The 21,919-nt window shown below is 42.6% G+C and overlaps 1 protein-coding gene across 2 annotated transcripts in view; it reads left to right on the top strand.

Moving 5' to 3' along the window:
- Positions 1-21,919, top strand: part of LOC136576957 (uncharacterized) — a 299,361-nt gene that overhangs the window by 14,356 nt on the left and 263,086 nt on the right. For both annotated transcript variants that reach the window (XM_066576623.1, XM_066576622.1), the window contains exons 8-20: positions 510-683; positions 798-1,009; positions 2,294-2,391; positions 4,037-4,134; positions 8,372-8,554; positions 8,925-8,978; positions 12,385-12,575; positions 13,324-13,412; positions 13,531-13,643; positions 15,373-15,540; positions 16,192-16,394; positions 20,526-20,626; positions 20,833-20,945. In XM_066576623.1, the coding sequence (XP_066432720.1) occupies positions 510-683; positions 798-1,009; positions 2,294-2,391; positions 4,037-4,134; positions 8,372-8,554; positions 8,925-8,978; positions 12,385-12,575; positions 13,324-13,412; positions 13,531-13,643; positions 15,373-15,540; positions 16,192-16,394; positions 20,526-20,626; positions 20,833-20,945 (1,797 nt within the window). The remainder of the gene's footprint in view (positions 1-509; positions 684-797; positions 1,010-2,293; positions 2,392-4,036; positions 4,135-8,371; positions 8,555-8,924; positions 8,979-12,384; positions 12,576-13,323; positions 13,413-13,530; positions 13,644-15,372; positions 15,541-16,191; positions 16,395-20,525; positions 20,627-20,832; positions 20,946-21,919) is intronic.

Genomic DNA, 21,919 nt, shown 5'->3' with positions numbered 1-21,919 from the left:
GCTCCATGCTGTCGGCTACCTGTGGGCACCGACAGCATGGAGCTGTCACGTCCAGAGCCCGAGGGGCTTTATTCTCTGCAAGACACATGTTTTTACGTCCTCAGAGAATAAAGCCCACTTCAGGAGGACGTAGAAACACTATGGGCTGGTCGTTAAGGGGTTAATATACAGTATAGTGTTTAAATAACAGTGCCGCAAAATGTAAATATCCACATACAGTTCTCAACTAATACCAACCCACAGAGACCATATAAAAGCTCCATACACAGAGGAGTGTGATACAAATGCTATACAATTTATGGTGGTAGCAAGCTTAGGGTGCAAAATCCTTTGCCACACCCCTTTTGGGGTAGTTATTGTGCAGGTCGCACACCCCTGAGGCTGGCACTGCCTCCAGGAATGACGGATGATTGCATGGGGATTCTCAGGCTGCAGTCTCAAAAGGAGTTTACTTCACAGGACACCCCTATAACGCCAAGTGCATTGACCATCCTTTTTTTGTTCCCTAGTTTGGATCTTTGTATAAACTTAACTTAGACCAGATTATGGGTGTTATCAAAGACTGCAGATTATTCGATTCTGCATCTCCCGAAAACTATATGGAACGCACTAAGCTTCTGATCGCTGACATAAGAAGTAAAGGATTTACCTACTGTGGAGAATTTTTGCAGGAAGCAAACAAGGTAAGTGATGTTTTGTAGGACAACACAATGAATTCTACCCACGTGAAATCTTGCTATGTTCATCCATTTTGAATATTACGCTATAATGTGTCTCTTTTTCTTCCTTCTTCACAGTATTATGGCCCTATACCCAACGAATACGTCCAATCCTCGCTATTAAATGAGTCTATGGACGTGCTTTTAGATCGGTATAAAATACTTGACTCTTCCATCCTCACTGAATGGTTCACGCAAAAGCTGCAAATTTGTCTGCCTTCGATGACTCCTGATCTGTTTTCACGGCTGACCTACGTTTTGGTGGGAGGCTGCGCCAACATGAGAATCATGTAGGTAACATTTGACTTGATGTAGAAAGGTTGTAGAACATAACATGAGGTGTCAAACACATCAGGCATAGTTTCATCTTAAGCCACTTACAGGTTTTGTGCAAGGAAATTATTAGTTTTAAGCCTTCCTGGTTGATAGAAGACAAAGGTCCAGCAAGCTTTACTTCTGACTTCTTGACCCTAAGAAACACAAACCCCAAATCCATAAGGCAGTTCACATTAATGGCATGCACTGGGCGCAATGACTTTTAGCCTCATAATATGGACACCATACCAGAGCTTTAATAAAAAGTGAAGAGAACACATCCATATGGAGACTTTCAAGGGAGCATTAAAGGGGTTGCATCGAACCAGAAATAAAAAGTCCCTGGGTCCAGCACCGCTCCTGTCCAAGGGTTATCTGGTGTTGTAGTTCAGTTCCATTTAAGGCTGACTTCACATGGGTGTATCTGCGGATGCAAAACTTGTGCATGCAGTGAATAGAACCTCTTGATTTCAATGGGTATTTACGTATTTTTAATGCGTGTTTTATTTCAAACTTACGAAAATCACGTTTTTTCAGTAGTAAAGATAGAAAAATCAAACTTGCGCAAAACTCACATTTTCATGCCAGAGCATTGTATTATTTTTAATACAGCTGATGAAGGCCAATTTGACTTTCAATTGGGCGGTTTCAGACAGGTGCCATGTGGAGGCATCTGGTAAAAAAGTGTTATTTTTGCAATGGCAATGTATTGGTGACAAATACCAATAAGTGAAGTAGCCATCAGCTTTGAAAAGGGCTCACCATGTTTTGGCCTACCAACAATGGGCTTGGTTTTATGCATCGCACTTATAGCTCATCAATTGAATATAACATCCGGGCTAACGGCTGAGATACAATTTGCCAACAGGGGGATTTATAAAGTTAATTGCAGAGTCTTCTGGAGCATCGGGCAATTCTTGTGCTGACACCAGACACCGGGTCCCTTTGGGTGGCCATGCACACCTTGGCAATCTCAGGGGGCCTCCAAAAAATACCCTATATTATAATCTGCCACTAAAGTGAAGTTGGAAGATTTTTAGAGTGGCGAAGCTCTAAGTGAAATCTAAAAAGTGGTTATAGTAACAGCATGTTAAGGGGTATTTCAGCTTCAGCAAAAAAAAAGTTCTACAATTTTCCAAGATCTCTGCTTGCTGTTCTTAAAAATGTCATTGTTTACTTTCGTGGGATACACGTCGGTCCACGGTCATGTGCTTAACACACCTATTATAAAACAAATGTTTCTTGTGTTTCCCCTTTAGTGTTGATGGATGTAACGAGGTCTTTAGGTTCATGGATGATAAAGCAAAGACTGCTGTTGCAAACTGGATCACAAATATGTTTTCAAATGATGCAGATCGTAAGTGACCTTACTTAAAGAAGATGTCCCATTTATTTCATCTCACTATTGTGTATTTGATCTCAGGCGGAGATAACGGTTTTATAAGTTTTCTTACAATGTTGTGTCTGTTTTGCTTTTTTTAAGCCTTCTAGAGGGCGGCCATAATGGAGGCACATTCTTCCCTCCTGTTTTGTCTGCATAGGCAGTACAGCGGGTGTGTTTGCTTTATGACTACTGCCAAGAATAGCTGTTAATGGACAGAAGAGTATTGGCAGATTGATACAGCCTCCAGGAAATGATAAAGTATAGCTCCTCCCTCAGAGACGAGAGAGTAACAGGGGATCTACATGCAGGCTCTTATATGTGTTTATAGAGTACAGTATTACTATAGTGCCTTCTTCAGTCTTCCAGCAATACAACAGAGCTATCATTAAAGGAGTGTTCCCATCTCAGCTAAACATGGCCGTGATAGGAACACCACGAGACGTCCGGGCTGAGCTATGCAGTTTCTGTAACTCCCATAGAAGTCAGTGGGAGTTACGCAAACAGTGTAGCACACAGTATACTGCGCTGTATCTGCAGCTCCTGAGTTATGAAAATAGTGTAGCTTGCTGTGCTACGCTGTTTGTTTAACTTTCATTGCGTTCTCTGGGAGTTACAGAAACAGCATAGCGTTGGGTATTTGGCTATTTCCATCCACCAGACCACCCCCAGCCACCACGTTCAAGAAAGCCAAGGGCTGTGGGGGCCCTAACGTATAATGGTTGTGGGTTCCAAATGGGGGACCCGAAACTATTTGACTTTTATGGCATAGCTTGTGGATATGCCATAAATCTGAGTTGGGAACATCCCTTTAACTCTCACCCCCTAATGATAACGTGCTGACCCTGCCTTCTAATGATTTTAATGACTCTGCTGACCATGTCCCCTATCAATGAGATGTCTCTACTGACCTTGTACTCTAATGATGCAATGACTCTGTTGACCCTATCCTCTAATGATGAGTTGCCTCTGCTGACCCTGCCCTCTAATGATGAGATAACTCTGCTCACCCTTACCTCTAATATTGAGATATCTCTGCTGACCATGCCCTCTAATGATGCAATGACTCTGTTGACCCTATCCTCTAATGATGAGTTGCCTCTGCTGACCCTGCCCTCTAATGATGTGATGACTCTGTTGACCCTATCCTCTAATGAGGAGTTGCCTCTGCTGACCATGCCCTCTAATGATGCGATGACTCTGCTGACCCTTTCCTCTAATAATGAGAGGTCTCTGATGACCCTGCCCTCTAATGATGAGATAACTCTGCTGACCCTATCCTCTAATGATGAGTTGCCTCTGCTGACCCTGCCCTCTAATGATGAGATAACTCTGCTGACCCTTTCCTCTAATGATGAGATATCTCTGCTGACCATGCCCTCTAATGATGCGATGACTCTGCTGACCCTGCCCTCTAATGATGAGATAACTCTGCTGACCCTTTCCTCTAATGATGAGATATCTCTGCTGACCATGCCCTCTAATGATGCAATGACTCTGCTGACCCTTTCCTCTAATAATGAGAGGTCTCTGCTGACCCTGTTCTCTAATTATAATAAGATGGCTGATGGCCCTGTGTCTTTACTAAATAACGTAAGTTTCCATACTTCTCTTTTTACAGAATGTATGACCGATAAATCGCTAACTGACAACTGCCAACAGTTTTTGGGATTTGTGAACATGTCTAGGATATACGAACTAAGGCCTACATTCAGTGTGGTAAGAACTTCATGCAATGACGACTAATTCAGTACCAAAACATTTATAGGATGCCTAAGCTTTTATAGAATACTATCAACAGTCAATGTTTGGTCCAATGGTCTGAAAATGTAGTTTCAACTGAAAATTTTCAAGGCATCCTACACTTACCATCAAATTAATTGAGCCTCTTTCCTATTGCATAAAGGAAATCCATGACTGTGATATCGTCATAGATTAGGTATGCTTTACTGTACAAGCAGTGAGACCATAAAATGTACTGCTCCACAATCTTGTCATGGGTGCTTTGAACAAGTTCAAAGGAGGTTTAGATGCCTTTTGTGAAAGTTATAATATTGCAAATCAGGGTACTCACACCTATACTGCACAAACAATCGTGTGAAATGGCAATTTTTCATGTGCAGAAGATCGATCTGAGCTTCATGCGCGTGAAAATCACCTATTTACTGGAGCAGCTGCTCCAGGAGGAGAGAGAGAAGAACCCCACAGGGCTTCAGGATTTCCCTGTAGCAGGGAGTGGGACAGAGAGCGGGGCTATGGGGGATTAACACATATTCACGCTTTCTCTCTCCCTGCTATGGGTTAGTCCCCCATAGCCCCGCTCTCCCTGCTCTAAGGGATTAACCCATAGCCCCACTCTGTCTCTCCCTGCTATGGGTTAATCTCCCGTAGCAGCACTTTGTCTCTCCCTGCTTAGGGAGGATTAACCCATAGTCCCGCTCTCTCTTTCTATTCTGGGGGTCCCTGAGGGATATCCCCATAGTGCAGAGAGAGGGGGCGGGACTAGAGAGAGGGGAAGGGGCTATAGGGCTTCTAACAGAAATTCCCCATATCAAAGATAAAGGGGGCAGGGCTAGAGGGTGGATCCCTCTAGCGCTACCCCTCCTCCCACGACCTGTAATCTAGCCCCCCTCTCGCTCCCTGTTATAGGGAAATCCCTTGGAAAGAGAGGTGGAGGGTGTCCCCTACTGCCCCTCACTGCTGGGGAATTGCCCAGCAGCAGGGCTGGAGGAATATTTTGCTGCTTATGTGCTGCCAAGTAGCTTATTTCAAATGTCCTTTTGTAAATTCCTGTTAGTCCCAGCAGGGATTAAAAGAATCCTTGTGGGGCATCCCCTCATGCCCGCAGGGACTAACAGGAGTTTACAGCTGGACATTTAAAATGTGCTTCTGGGCAGCAGGTTATAAATGTCCTGTTGTAAGCAGCGGGGAATCTGCTTTTCCTGCGCAGGTCAGGTCCTATCTTTTCACGCAGTATGGACCTTAGATGTGGGCATTGTAGCCACACATGTCCTATCTTTAGCAGGTGTGAGCATTTTATGCTTCTAAAATTCTTTCATGTGAGCACTTCTATAGGAAACAATTGGTTCCTATAGAAGCGCTTTCTGTGCGCACCTCTCATACGCTTAGATAGCGCTCGTGTGAAAGAGGCCTAATTGTCATATTTGGAGACTAGAAGGAATTTGTCCCCTGATATGGGGCAATTTGCCTTCCTTTAGAAAAACACTGCATGGTTGTCTGTTGGACCTGATGGAACTGTGTCTTTTAACTGGTGTTGGTCTTAGTTTCATTAGGCCCAACAAAGGAAATAATTCTGATGGTTCTCCGCCCATCTATGCAGAACATGCGCACATCCACTTGTATTTACATTGTAAGACTATAACACAGGATGCATCTTAAAGGGGTTGTCCCGCCCCCCAAACTAATTTTTTTCCCCCCATGAATGCCCTGTAGAGGAGAAGCATCACACACAGCAGCCTTTCCCATAAAAAACAATATTTTCCTCACCTTTTTATTCCTTTTCTTCCCCTTATAAAGCTTGCCTGAAGAACTTTTTAAAGATGGCACCGCTGGGTAGTTCCCATCATGCACTGCTGCCTCTCTCTCCTCAGCGTGCGCGCTCCCGATGATGCCGGTCACATGACTGGAGGACCGGCGTCATGGAGATGCAGGCTTCACTGCTGTGAATGGAGCCGGCAGCCGTCCGGCTCCATTCACAGCAATGAGAGGGCAGTGCGATCTCCTGCTACTGCTGTGAGAGCTGTAGCAGGAGATTCGTTCATCTCCCCGACATGTCTCCTCATTACTGGACACTGAGACAACAGTGTCACAGCCTCCAGTGACGAGGGGACATGCTGGGGAGATGAAAGTAGCACCAAGCATGACACACACACATGCCCCCCCCTCACAATGCCCACACACAGTGCCCCCTCCACTGCCCACACACATGCCCCCCCTCACAGTGCCCCCTTCACTCTGCCCCCCCACAGTCCCCGCCCCTCCAGTGCGCCCCCCCCCGTAGTCCCCCCTTCAGTGTCCTAACACAATGCACCCCCAAAGTGCCCACACACAGTGCACCCCCCCATAATGACCTCCCCACAGTGCCCTCCACAGTACACCCCCTCAGTGCCCCCACCACACACATGCCCCTCCACAGTGCACCCCCCACAATGCCCCCACCACAGTTCCCCACTTCAGTGTCACCCACCACAATGCCCTCCCACAGTCCCCCCCAAAGTGCACTCTTGCATCCACCTCCGCCAGAAGTCTATGCGAAAGCACATCCACCTCCGCCAGAAGTCTATGTGACTGCACACCCACCTCCGCCAGAAGTCTATGTGACCGCACACCCACCCCACAAAAAGTCTATGTGACCGCACACCCACCCCACAAAAAGTCTATGTGACCGCACACCCACCCCGCAAGAAGTCTATGTGACAACATATCCACCTCCGCCAGAAGTCTATCTCCCCCCCGCTAAGTGACAACCCACGCCCGACTCCTGCACCCCCCCTCCGCAAAGTGACAGCCCGCGTCCGATTAGCGCCCCCCCCCCCCCCACAAAGTGACAGCCCGAGCCCGACTCCTGATCAACCCCCCCCAGCCACAAATGACAGGCCGCCCCCCTCCCACAGCCCAACCACACCCCCTTCTCATTGACTTACCCAGCCCAGAAGGAAGGTCCGCTGGGGGAAGCTACTCCTCTTCTGTCTGCCGGAGCCAGGGGAAGCCAGGTGAAGATTGCGCATGCGCCTGCATCAGGCGCGTTCACAGGGATCTGAGCAGCCAGAAGAAGAGCGCCTGCGCGACTGATGTGAGAAGACCGACTGATGGGAGAAGAGCCAAGGAATGGTTGGAGCCAAGGCAACGGACAGGTAAATATAGGGGGGGGGGGCACCGGATCAGGTAAGTATATATCTTCTGTATGGCGTATTTACAAAGCACACATTATATTACAAAGTGCTTTGTAATAGCCATACAGAAGTATATAGATCCATTTGTCATGGTGGGACAACCCCTTTAAGGTCTAATAGGTTATTTGTGCATCATCTTGTAGACACTAGTGTCTTTTTAAGGACTCCATAACCAGTTCCACATAGGGTTGAATTCAGCTGGACATTTGAGGTCCATTGTTGTGCCCGAGATGGGGTCCATCATAGGATCTTCTGATACTCTGATTGGCTCAACTTTGTAACAAAGTTAATGTCCTTATGTTTTCAGATTGTCCTTTTATAAAATGTACCCAAATTTTCAACAAGTTTTCTAAAACATACCAGGTTCTCGTTACCCTCTCATTTTCTGCTGTTTGCACCCTGCCTCTTGTTTTTAAGTTCTAATTTTCAGGTAATCTTCCCCATGTTTCTGCTACCTTGCTGTTTGCAATCCACTTTCAGGCAGGGAGTATGTCACAGGTATGCCATTCTGCTACTAGTTCACTGTCCTGTACTCCTTTCCCCTTACTTCCAATGCTGTATTGCGCGGTCTCTGGTCCAATAAGCAGGAAAGCAGTATCTGCTGTTCCAGAATGATTATAGAAATATGACATCAGAGACATTCAGGCCAAATGATTAGTAAACCCAGAGTAATATGCATGCACATGCTATAACATCAAGAGAAGCAGAAAATGTGGAGATTGCTTACACTGTGTATGTCAGCCTGTGAGTGCAGGGAAGTGAGCCTGTGGCAGTAGCCTCTCCCCAAAAGCTAAGAAAATGTCCCAATGTCCCAGTTACCACAGAAGCTCAATACTTAACAACAGGCATTGGATTGCAGATGATCTGGAAGGGATATTCCTAGTGGCAGCCATTTCAGCCTTGATTTACAGTAATAAAACAAAAACATGTAATAAACGTATATTATAAGATTGATAACACACACAGGCTAATAAATGAGCATAAGTTGTCTGAAAAGTTAGTGCCCCTTTAATGATCTTTCAATTTTGTTTCCTTTTTTACAGATAGGGATGAGCTTGGATGGATTTAATGGTGGGCAGTTTGCTGCAATAGTAATGAATGAAAAAGGCGCACTTAGCAATATAGAAACCTGTAGACCAATGTTTACAAGCATGAAGCAGAGACGGAATGCTGGGGAAGAGTTGGAAAGGTTCTGGTTTGGGCTTAATATGATGATGAAATTACAGGTAATAATTGGAAGTCATTGTGTTGTGTCATTTAATTGTACAAATGCCATTTCAGCCTTACTGGGCAATCCTTTCTCTGTCTAAAACATTGGTGGTAACTAACAGCAAATACAAAAACAGAGATGAGTGTGCAAAGGATTGTGGGCGATTTCACCCTTTGCATCAACAAACATAAAAAATAATAGAAAAATATTACAGTAAACACCCATATGATTATAACCAAGAAAACAGAGCAATAGGGTAGAATGCTGCTCTACCATTGTAGCATATGAGGGTTGCAGCAGGCTTACTGCAGTTTGCCATTGAGCACAATAATAAGCACCTTTATAGTTGAAAAAAAAAACAACCTCCAAATACTGCCTTTTGATAGGAAAGAAGAAATCAAACACCTCCCACAGGGAGACGAAGGAGGTCTCTTTCCCAGGTAAGAGGTGGTCTCATCAGCTGTTTATCATCAGGTGTTACATGGGGCCCTATGTTTCTCTATTAGTTCTTTTGTATTGTATCTATATTGGAGTTACAGTAATACAAAAGAATGCATTTATGACTGTCTTACCTTGTAAAGAGATTTCCTTCCAGCAAGAGGGTAGCAGGGAAAAGGTTTCTTAATACCCTTTGAGCTGAGGAAGGCCCCATTGTGGTTCCTAAAAATCAGATTATCTATATTTTGTGTATTGGTCATTGGATTAATATTCATATTATAAACTGTCTTAACAGTAGCAACAATTATGATTGATATAAGGGTAAGGTATCTAGAGCCTCAACCAGCCCTGCACCTTCTTGATGCCAAGGAATGTTCTCCACATCTCAGAACGATGCCATGCAATTACTCCAAATGTTTGATCTCACAATAATTATTGGTCAACTTTTGATCAGTTATTGTTGACAAACATGGTTTGGGATTGTGCCTTCATCATAAACAAAGCAATTATCCCAAGGAGAGACTCGTTTGCAATAATTACAATCAACCTCTGAAAATTAATGCATGCATTATTTATAAGGAGTAATCACATCATCCTGATAGTATAATTGGCTCTTACTGTTTAACCTGTTTGACTGGGTCCATTGTTATGGTTAACTTTACAACTAACTGGTATCATGGGCTTGACTGGGGTTTCACTGGTGAAAAATGTTTATACAAGTACTTAAGACATCTAAACGACATATTGTACAAAATAAACATTACAACAGATATAGATAACAAGTAAGCCCCTAACACCAATCTCTGCTTCTAAGCATTGGCTTAACGTTTAACACAAACCTGTTCTGTATTAATTAGGAGCTGTATAACAAATATGTAAAGTTTAACAAAGCCAGTAAAATAGGTGGCTAAACCTAATGGCCATAATGAGTTTGTGGCCCAAGAGGTCACGTAGAAATCAGCATTTTATCCAATATACTTCTGTATTGGTCCTTAATATTCACACTACTCTCCACATGGTAATGTCTCTTTGGTTTCCATACCACATTGACTTCACAGCAGACTGAGGCTTTATATACAGCTATCTGACCTTTTTTAGGCTGCCTGTCCACGGGCGTTTTTGCATTGCGTTCCCCGCAGCGATAATCCAGCCACGGGGAATGCAGTGCATGCTTTCCATAGCGTTACTATGGAAAGTGCAGCCTCCCTGCCCACGAGCGGAGAATCATAGTGATTCTTCGTTCGCATGCGGCAAATCGCAGCATGCTGCGAGATGCCACATTTCTTTGTGTGGTGAGCCTATTTGTCAGATAGGCTCATCGCGGAGATCTGTCACCTGGCTCCTGCTCCCCGGCAGCAACGCCCGTGGACAGGCAGCCTTAAGGGATGAAAACTGTGCAGTTCTCATTCTGTCAACTGTAAATGCCTGATCTATCTTAGTAAAATACAATAGTTTAAGAGGGGACTAGATGTCTTTCTAGAGCGCTACGATATTACAGGATATAGACACAAAGTGACCAGCGGGGTTGTTGATCCGAGTCTTGGAGTCAGGTAGGAACTCAAACGTTGATCCAGGGATTATTCTGACTGCCATATGGAGTTGGGAAGGTATTTTTTTCCTCCAAATGAGCTACACTGGCTCATTGGGTTTTTTTTCTTCGCCTTCCTCTGGACCAACAAGGGGTTGAAACAGACTGAACTAGAAGGACATTGTCTTCATTCAGCCTAACATACTATGTTACTATGTAATAGGAAAATACATATACAAAAAGTGGATGTACCTTCAAAATAACTTTTTGAACAGTTAAACACTCCCTCAGTGGCTCATTTCATTGAGCCATGGCTCAGAAAGCTTAACTAGCTGGCAAATCTCTAACTTTAGGGAGCTGCATTAAAGGGGTTACAAGAGATCAGCCAAAAAGGTCCCACCAAAAATTTCTTGATGTCATATTTTTCTGGGGCTCCAAACCCAGGTTTTGAAGCATAGCTTGCTCTTACCATTAGCTTCATTTTTCGAGTATTTTAGTCAATGGAAAAGAAGCCAGTAATGCAACACCCGATAGACTTCAGGGTAGGCACAATAGACCCTAGTAGACCCTAGTAAAATGTAGGGGGTCATACGATAATTTGGAGGAGCTACTTGTTCAATGCAGACTAATAATGCAATACACTCACACAACCCAGGCCAGATTGGGGAGGAGTGACTGCAAACAAACATTCTGCACATGTGAACGGATACCAAAGACACCATCCACTGATAGGTGTGCCACACCATACAGGAGTGCGCCCCCTACTGGCAAAGCAGCGGATCGCCCTGTATCTCCACAGTGGGTCACACTGGCTGACATCATTTTACTAGAGTCTACGGTGATTGTGCCCGGCCTGCAGTCTATCAGGTGTTGCATGACTGGCTTCTTTTTCAGTGAATAATGTCCTTATTTTTTCTCTCACCTGTGTTATTTTTTTTTTCCATTTTTCGAGTAGATTTGACCTGTTTTTTTAGTTGTTTTTTTTTTTTTAATAATTAGAACATCTAAAGATATAAAATGAACCGGTTAAGTGTTACACAAACTGTCCACTTTGCATGCGGTGCTATCTATGGGCTCTTGTTAGAACTGGCTATTCTGACTTCAGTATTGGTACATATGGATTTTGGAGCAAACATAATTCTTATTGCCTGGTGAGAAAGGATTGCCTGAGTAACTATGAAAAGGCAGAATGAAGAGTCGGCACAAGAATCCCCAACGCGAATTCTCTTAGAGAATTTTTGGGGGAATTTTTGTTGCATTGTCCCTAATAGGAAAATGTTTATAACTGAAGGTACTTGTGTTATGGTGGGTAATCCAATGCTTGATGCAAGCTGGTGAGGGTACAGTCCCCTTTATGATTTGGATTTTAATGCTAACACATACTGTATTGCAATAGATTTGTTAAAGTGTATTGAGAGATGCTGTTCATGTACGTGTTTACGGCAACTTAACAGCAATGCTCCAGCGTGAGGTTAGTGTGTGTGTCAATGCAGACACAGATACATGCCTAATACATTACTACACACACTCACGCTGTACATGTAAACATATATACAACACTTGTACGCTAACACACGCACACTCTCATGCATACGTACACCCATATGCACCCACACTCATACGTACTCACACATTCTGAAGGCGCTCACAAACTTTCTAGACATCCCAGAGGATAATGGCTTCCAACCTATTTTCTCTGGAGTCGGATGATTGCACTTCAGTGAATCCACATTTGTGTGTGGTATATAGTTTAACACGTATCTCGGTGAGACCCCAACTAGCTCTTTTATTACATGACCAGTAAAAAATTATTCACATATCTTCAGGTTTGTAGAAAAAAATGTGTATTTTCATCAAACACATTTCTCTCTTCCGTGTAGTTCTCCGTATGGACTATGGAGGTGAAATACTTTATGCTGAAGGAAACAATGGATGTGATCGGATCCACACTTATCACAGCAGATCAATGCACTATTTGGGTTGACAGATTCACCTATGTGTCATATTTGTTTGACGAAGGAATCTTTGCCCAATTTCCACTGAACATGGATTGTGGCAGCAGAAAAGTTTTGTAAGTGATGCCTATTAGAAATGATAAGTTATTGCTTATAAGGTTTTTTGTCATTGTTTACTTATCCACATATCTCAGATTTAAATTAGAAATCATAGGGCATCATCCATCTAATTAGATATAATCAGAAACAAAATGCCAGGAGAGGCCTGTATAATCTGTGCCCCCCACCCGCACCCCTCTTACCAGGTCTAGCCTCAGCTTCTTGCTAGTATTGTAGTGACTTGCAGAAGGCGACTCCCATCTATGAAGAAGAGGAATTTCTCCACCATGAGTTGGACCCCATAGCAACAGGAGGGATATTTATATTGTTCGAAAAGCAGAAGGTTTCTTCCAGCACTCATATGTAATTAAAAACAAACGTTTTATTATAGAACCTTTAAAAGCATCTTCATGGAAGCAGAAAAGTAAAAAGGGGAAAGCTTTTCCATGTTTCAAGCCTCACAAACTGGGCTCTTGCTCATAATTGACTATTTATATGGTTTATATATACACTCTATGGAGCTTTATAGGGTATCTTCTCAGGATTTAAGGAAAAGAAAGTGCTGCAATACAAGGATGTAGCATTGGGGGTCAAGAAGTAGTAGTTACACCTGGGCTTTAGAGCCTGGGATGGCCCAAGGGCCCATCCACCACATGGTAGGTAGGGGCCCTGTTACAGACCTTGCTTTAGCACAGATGTGACTGACCTGTTTAGTGTGAGTTGGTACATAAACCTTGAAGTAAAATGCTTCTTGTCCTTTTACAGCGTAAACGCTCTGAGAGATAAGTTTCCCGAAGCTACTCTAGAAAGCAAGCAAGCTGTCTTTATGTTCATATCCACGTCTGTGGAAAACAGTAAGTCAACCGTACCAGCTGATGGTATAAAAATACAAGTATTGACCCCATTTTCACTCATCACCCGTGCCGTGATACTCTAGGATTAATATTTGTTTTTGTTGTATTCTTCATGCAGAATGCTACGAGTCAGAGAGCAGCACTGAGAGCTATATGCAGAATGCCTGGGGAGGTTACAGCGGTATGGCAGCTTATGCACAGCTAGGCTATGGCTTTTCTAGATTTAATCCCGTAAGTGTTGATGTATATGGCCAGCATGGTGAGATGCAAAAAGTTCATGAGAATTCCACAAATATTCTCCAAATTAACCCCTTGGGGACAAAGCCTGTTTGCACCTTAATGACCAACTAATTTTTCAGTTTTTTTTCATCGTCGCATTACAGGCGCTATAACTGTTTAAGTTTTCCGTCCACGCGGCCATGTGAGGGCTTGTTTTCAGTGGGACAAGTTGTATTTTTAATGGCATCACTTTTGGGTACATATAATGTATTGTATAACTTTTATTTATTTATTTTTTAGGGGGAAAAAAGAAATTCTACCATTTGTTTTTTGTATTTCATTTTTACGGCGTTCAGTGCACAAAATAAATAATGCGATGACCTTATTCTCCGGGTCAGCACGGTTCTGGCGATACCAAGTTTATACAGTTTTTTTGTTTTGCTATTTTTGTACACAAAATAACACTTTTTAAAAAAAAATTTGCTTTAGCGTTGCTGCATTCAAGCAGCCATCGCATTTTACTTTTTCCATTAACGGAGCTCTGTGAGGGCTTGGTTTTGCAGGATGAACTATAGTTTCCTTTTATCCAATTTTTGGTAACATATAACATTTTGATTGCTTTTTCTTCGTTTTTTTTAGAGGCAAGATTAACAAAATATGCAATTCTGGCATGGTTTTCTACTTTTAACGGAGCTCCCTGTGCAGTAGAAATAATATGTTAAATTAATTCTGCAGACTCATACAATAATGTCAATAACAAATTTATGTAGGAGTTTTTTACAACTTTTTCACATTTAAAGAAAAGAAGGATTTTTGTTTATCACTGCTTTCAAAGTCCTCCAACATTTTTCTTTCTCTTTGCTGTGAAAGGGTTTTTTTTGGATCAGTTGTACTTTTTAAGGGCACCATTTGTTGATCCATGCACCGTTTTGATCACTTTCTATTCCGTTTTTTGTAAATTAGTTATTTTCAGCATGTTTTTTTTTTTTTTTTTTCATGACATGCGCTGTACGGGTTAAATAATGTACTAACCTTTATCTTGGAGTGATTATGAACACACCGATACAACATGTGATCTTTATTTCTTTTTACATAGTAAGGGCTCATGCTTATGACCGTGTTTTTACCGAGTATTACATGTACGTTGCACTGCCTCATGATACGCGATGAATGGAGTCAATGAAAGCTAATGGACTTTCATTGATGCATGCACATCTGCGTGAAGACACTGCGTATCGATATACATGAGAAATAGATCGCAGCATGCTCTATTTCTCTGTGGACCACGCCATATACCTTGGTATAAGCAGCATATGAAAGGCTGTACATACGCAATACAAAAAAAGTCACATTGCATTTGTCTGTACGCGGTGCCGGGAGACCCAATGTTTATAAAATTGGTAAAATGTGTTATAAAGGGTTAAACGCCAGCGATCCAAAATTTTTTCGGTCCCCAGTGTTAGAACAAGTGCCCAGCTGTCATCCAACAACCGAGCACCCGCTCCCCCTAACACGAGAGTCCCGCCCCAAGCTTCTAATGCAGCCACCGTCAAAAGACATATGGGAGGTCGTGAAGGGGTTAAATAAGATTTAGACTTTTTTGGACCTAGAGCTTTGCTTATTTTAATTTGTGATTAAACTGTCTGACTGAAGGAGTGAACACATTGTATGCAAGTCATTATAGTTCTTCCTTTTAATGGACTTATGGAGTATTGTTTCCAAATTTCTGTTTTTCTTGTAGATGGTGATTCTCCCTATACTTACCGATGTTCAGTTGGGATACATGATGTTTGTTTACAAAGTGTATCAGAATGTAGAGTACGCTAAAAATGTTATAGAAGACTTGAAGACCCGTTCATTTGAGAGTGTGCTAATGTGTTTTGGAACCTTCACAAAAACAGCCGAGTCGGTAGGTTACACAGCAATACTCTTTATGACTTTAAAGGGCAGCAGAACTGGGCATCATTAAAGGGAACCTGTCATCAGTTTTTTGGCCCTAAAGCCGCTGACATTTTGCTTTTCCACTTGTTCAATGCTTGACTGAAATGTTTTTGAAAAAAACAACGGAGTTAGATTTAGCCTGAAAACTTACTGTTAACACATTGCGCCCTGTATGCGCCTGTTTTGAGCACTCGGGCGGTGCTGCTGGCTCTCTAAGTCATTGCGTCACGGCTGTATCCATGCCCAGTCTGCTTCTTTGAGACCTCTCAAAGCTCCTGATGTCAGCAATTAAAGATGTTCTACGAAAGCTTAGCTAGCCATTATGGCCATTAAATTGCTCCCCAAAGTAGCAATTAATGATTCAGACGAAAACCCCGCCAGAAATATCATTCTACAGTCAGGGTCCAAGGAAATGTGTCACAGGATCTCTTTTGACGCTGCTAAATGGCATCAAAGTGCAAAGGGGCAAGTGGACAGATATTTTATAGTTCCATGCCACTTATAGTAGGTACAATAGTGTCTTCTAGTCTTGCATTACTATGGTATCGCTATATTGTCCTAATGGGGTCTTGAATATCAAGAATGAATTTAACAGATGTTTTTGTTCGGTTTTCTTCAGCAAGGTGGAATCAGTATGAACAAAGCTGCAGGAGAGATACTACTTGGCGGTTTCTTCACCATGGCAAGCAACAAAATAAAAACATACAATGCAACTCAAAAAAGAGACTTGATAGAATCCAACCTTTTCTACCTCATACCTTACTTCACTATGGAGACTTTGGAGATGCTTGATATCTCTGACTGTGACGCACTGGAGGAGATGTAAGTGATGTGAAGGCTGTATGTTTAGAACTGTTACACAGAAACGATAAACTAAGGTTATAGTGTAATGCAAGCATAGAATTTACTCATACATGGTACATAAAGTCATGTGACCATACTATATATGTGGCCCTATTAACAGACATATATATCATTGAAGGGCCATGTCTCGTTACTTTCAGTCATTTTTTTTAGTTCAACTTTACTCAAGAACCCTATTGAGGCAGAAATCCTCAAAACTGCATCTGCTATAGGGCTAATATAAATCGGAGGGAGATTAGAACCCACAAAGTGGATACAATGCAGGGCTATAATCTGAAAAAAAACATGGCTGCTTTCTTCCAAAAATGCTGTCATACCCGTCGACTGGTTGTGTTTGGTATTGCAGCTCAGATACAGAAAGAACTGATCCAGGGTGATAAACAAATTTCTAAACACAAATAGCAGCAATATTAGTCCAAAATGCTCAATTCGCCATAAAATTGACTTCTTATTGGCCCTTAATTAGATACAATGCTGTTGTTTACAAAATGATGTGATTTAAAACCACTAGGTGACGAATCACTGAGGCAGGAGGATAAATAAAGAAAATGGAATATATTCAGTGGAATGATCCCTTAAAATGTAACTTTTATTTAATTAATTAAAATATGGTGCCCCATACACATAACGAGAAAGACAAGACAACATAAAGAAGGATATGGATTGCTGGTTATGTGCCTCTATGGATGTGCAGGCAACCTGATTTATCAATCAACCAGATCCAAATATCACTAAGAAAATACTGGCAGTTTAAAGAAGCCAGCTTCCAAACTTCTAAGGGTTAGGAAAAGTCCATTTGCAAGTTTCGTATTTATAGAGATACAGGTTTACTAGCGAAATACTGGCAGTTTAGAATTGCCAGCTTATAGACTACTAAGGGTAAAACGAGTCTATTAGTAAGTTTCGTATTCTAGAGATTCTGGTTCAAATTCAGGTTCAACGCGTTTCTGTCAGTTGTATGACTCATCAGGAACCAATTATTTATGTGGTAAGTACTGGATATTACTATGATCAAAGTAGTGCAATAAGAATATACGTGTTGTTTTTCTCAAAATTATTCGTCGCACTAACCCCAAAGAAAATATAATGAACTAGCAATAGGATGCTGATGTATCCTTCCCTTTAAGCTACAATAGGAGATGAGGCCTGGAGTTAGACACACTTTAGATAAAGGTAGTGGTCTAATCCTATGAGGTAAGAGCCCCAAAGAGTACACTAATTCCTTCAGTACTCTACAGAGTACTAAGGCCCCGCACTAAGACCTAATAAACGTCCAAAAAATCTCCTATAAATCCCTGCTTAACTCTATAGAAATAGCCTCAAAAATGATTGAAAGAGCCTAGATACTCCAATGTGAGTATAAGGCAAAGGATAAGAGGTCTGTTCTAGAGATAATAGCACTAATAGAGAAAGATAGTGACCCTATTAAAATGCTAGGAGCAAAAGCCGGTTAGAGAGGTAGAGATATAAGGTGTAGCAGTATCTCTAGCCCTGATGGTAGGAGATTTTTTGGACTTTTATTAGGTCTTAGTGCGGGGCCTTAGCACTCTGTAGAGTACTGAAGGAATTAGTGTACTCTTTGGGGCTCTTACCTCATAGGATTAGACCACTACCTTTATCTAAAGTGTGTCTAACTCCAGGCCTCATCTCCTATTGTAGCTTAAAGGGAAGGATACATCAGCATCCTATTGCTAGTTCATTATATTTTCTTTGGGGTTAGTGCGACGAATAATTTTGAGAAAAACAACACGTATATTCTTATTGCACTACTTTGATCATAGTAATATCCAGTACTTACCACATAAATAATTGGTTCCTGATGAGTCATACAACTGACCGAAACGCGTTGAACCTGAATTTGAACCAGAATCTCTAGAATACGAAACTTACTAATAGACTCGTTTTACCCTTAGTAGTCTATAAGCTGGCAATTCTAAACTGCCAGTATTTCGCTAGTAAACTTGTATCTCTATAAATACGAAACTTGTAAATGGACTTTTCCTAACCCTTAGAAGTTTGGAAGCTGGCTTCTCTAAACTGCCAGTATTTTCTTAGTGATATTTGGATCTGGTTGATTGATAAATCAAGTTGCCTGCACATCCATAGAGGCACATAACCAGCAATCCATATCCTTCTTTATGTTGTCTTGTCTTTCTCGTTATGTGTATGGGGCACCATATTTTAATTAATTAAATAAAAGTTACATTTTAAGGGATCATTCCAGTGAATAAAAACCACTAGGTGGCAGCAAAGTGCATTAGATACATATTGGAGACTCCTCCCTCATCAGTAGTGTCTCAGTTACAAGCTAGTATAATGTAACTTCATAAACCCAGGGAATCTGCCCCTGTCTGCCCCAGTCCCCTGAAGATGCAGTGAAACATGTTGGGGTTGGGGTGGTTTAATATTTGGCTTTTAAAGGGGTTGTACCAAGATTACAAATTCTCTAATTGGATAACTTGCTGATCAGCTGGGGTCTCACAGCTGAGATCCTAGTCGATCTCAAGAACGAGGGTCTAGTGCCCCCCTCTACTTGTTACTGTGGGGTCGCTTCTCCACCAACAGTGACGGCACTGGCCAAGCATGTGCGGGCGGCGCTCCATTCATTTAAATGGGGAAGTACCCGAGCTTGCTTGTGGTTCCATTAAAAGTGAAGGGAGTTTTAGTGTGCTTGTGCAACCAACACTCCCTTCAGTTTCCTCCTCACTACTGGGGATGCAGAAACCCTGTAGTAAAAAGGATGGGGGGGGGGGGGTGCACAGGATCTCCGTTGTCCAGATCGGTGGGGGTCTCAGTGGAATAACTTGTAATCTTGGTCCAACCCCCTTAATTAAAGCTAGATAGGGCAGAGCTCAGCTATGCTATTAGAATCATGCTTACTAGGCAGCGATTTCCTGGGCTTATGAAGTTACATTATACAGTAAGGCTGGGTTCCCACATGCCGGACTCCCAATGGAAATCTAGCGGTTTGGCCGCAGCGAAAAAACGCGAGATTTCCACCAGTAGAAGCGCTGATTCAAAACTCGTGGCACTTAGCCACGAGTTTTGAAGCGGTCTGGCCGCTCGCTCTTCTGCTACGGCCAGCACTCCCATAGAGGAGACCTCGACCGCAGCGGAAGAAGAAGAAAGATAAACATGTTGCGGCTAGCGCATCCGCGCGGCAGCGCCGGTTTCTGCAAGCTTTGCCGCAGCGGATTCATCGTCCTCTGTGGACGAGATTTCTGAGAAATCTTGTCCACATGGCTGGCTAATTCCAAAATTAGCGTCCGCAGGTGGATCTGCCGCAGCGAAATTCTGGACGGAATTTCTGCAGCAAATCCGCCCCATGTGAACCCAGCCTAATAGCTTGCATCTCAGAAACTACTGATGAGTCTTTAATATTTATCTAATGCACTTTGCTGCCACCTAGTGGTTTTAAATCTCATCAGGGCGGCTGAGATGGCTTCATCTGATTGATTCACACTGGGAGTTTGTCATCTTAGTACAGAATAGTACTGCTAACTGGACTGCGGCTGTAATCACTATCATCAACTACAGTGGAATCAGCGCGGGAAACAAGATAATCATGTGTGTAGTCGGCGAGGTTTAGCAGTCAGAAGATGTGAGAGGAGAATACTACGCTGTCTGAGATGCATCTGCAGGGGATTATGGGAAATGTAGCTGAAGCAGTATACAGGAAGGTTGCAAATAGGATGTAAACTGTGCACAGGGGATTCCTCAGAATGAAGAGCAGAAAGTCAGAAGGAAAGATCATGGATGGACTTACTATAGTACAGTGTGATGATTTATGGTTATTTGGAAATTCGACTTTGGTCTTGGACAGCCCTTTAATTCTGAAATAATAGTGAGTTATGTGAGTGAATGGTAAATTATGGATTTATCTTGTTGCTTATTGCTATTGTAGCTCATTGACTTCAATGGAGCTGAGGTGCAATACCTAACACAACCCATGAACAGGAGTGGTGCTATTTCTGAAAGAAAACAGCTATGGTTTTCTATTTCTGTACAACCCTTTTAATTTAGGTGGCTGCCTTGCTTTCGTGGAACACTGTTCTTTGACCCTCATGTCTTTTCTTTTGTTCTTTTCAGGGTAATACCATTAAACGAACAATTCTCTAGCATGAGTGATGAAACCAAAAGCATGATGGCAAACTGGATTCTTCAGCGTCTCCAAGATAAAAACCTCCAAGGTAAATGTTGTGGTGAATTACTATCTCCAAACGGCATGTTGTGTTAGTGGAACATTCACGTATCAGCTATAGCGCACCTTCCAGACTCTTGGGCTAAACATTTTTGTTGGCATATCTTTGTGGTTGCGATCATTTGGAAGAGCTAAATGCAAAAAAATTCTAACTGTTTATATAAGTTGCTCACTGTTGGGTTTGATATCTTTCAGGATGTGTCAGAAGTTCAGATACAGCAGAAGAATGGAAGAACCGTGTGTGCATGCAATTCTTTAATGATATGGAAATGGAGACTGTGTTTCAGGTTTATCCAACTTTTAACGCAGTAAGTCATTCTGCTGTAATAATAATGAATTACAGACGGGGCAAATTTTACCTTGATTGTGATAGCATGGCTCAGAAAGTTCTCTTATCGTAACCCAATGAAAGCTAAAAGCGATTCAAAGTGTAAATAAACCTCCCTGATAGCACGGAACACTGTGATATCACATCGCACTAGGGGTCAAGCTAAAGAGTAATCTATCTGTAAGGGTGGGTTCACACGAGTGTGTATTTACAACATTGCATTCCCTATGGTGTGTGCACATGTCCGTACTTTTCAGGTGCGTGCCTGTAAAGATAGGACATGCGTCCACCATTGGGAATGCATGCATTGTTTTCAATGGAGCCGCGGCGGCTCCATTGAAAACAATGGTCTGCCGGCATCCTGCATTCTTTTTCAGGGAAGTGCTTTACATCTAAGCGCTTCCCTGAAAAAGAAACATTTTAGTGTTAAAAAAAACAAACAAAAAAAACCTTACCTCTCCACCGCTGCCGTGACCCCCTCGGGCATGAAGAACAGATCCTGCTGTGGCACCCCGTCAATGGATTTCAGGGAAAGGCTTTAAACATAAGCCCTTCCCTGAAAATCCAAGAAAAGTAGTGTTAAAAAAATAAAGCATACTCACCTCACTTCAGCTGCCGGGGCTCAGCCGCGACTTCTGCCGTTGTCCCTGGCTCTGTAGTTCTCAGCTATCAGCAGCCGGGGATTTAAAATCCTCGCCTGCTGGTAGCTCTAATTGTGATTGGCTGAGCGCTTCAGCCAAGCACAATCAGAGCTACCAGCAGGTGGGGATTTTAAATCTCCGGCTGCTGATAGCTGAGAACTATAGAGCCGGGGACAGCGCCAGAAGTCGCCGCTGAGCCCAGTGGCCGTCAATGGCTTTTCAGGGTAGGGCTTCGTAAGCCCTTCCCTGAAAAGCCATTTAAAATAGTGTAAAAAACAAAAAGGAAAACAATACTCACCTGCCGGGGCTCAGC

This window comes from Eleutherodactylus coqui, chromosome 8, assembly GCF_035609145.1.
Source record: "Eleutherodactylus coqui strain aEleCoq1 chromosome 8, aEleCoq1.hap1, whole genome shotgun sequence".
NCBI lineage: Eukaryota > Metazoa > Chordata > Amphibia > Anura > Eleutherodactylidae > Eleutherodactylus > Eleutherodactylus coqui.
The sequence above is the reverse complement of the archived record's forward strand: the minus strand, read 5'-3'. Positions and strand labels throughout refer to the sequence as shown.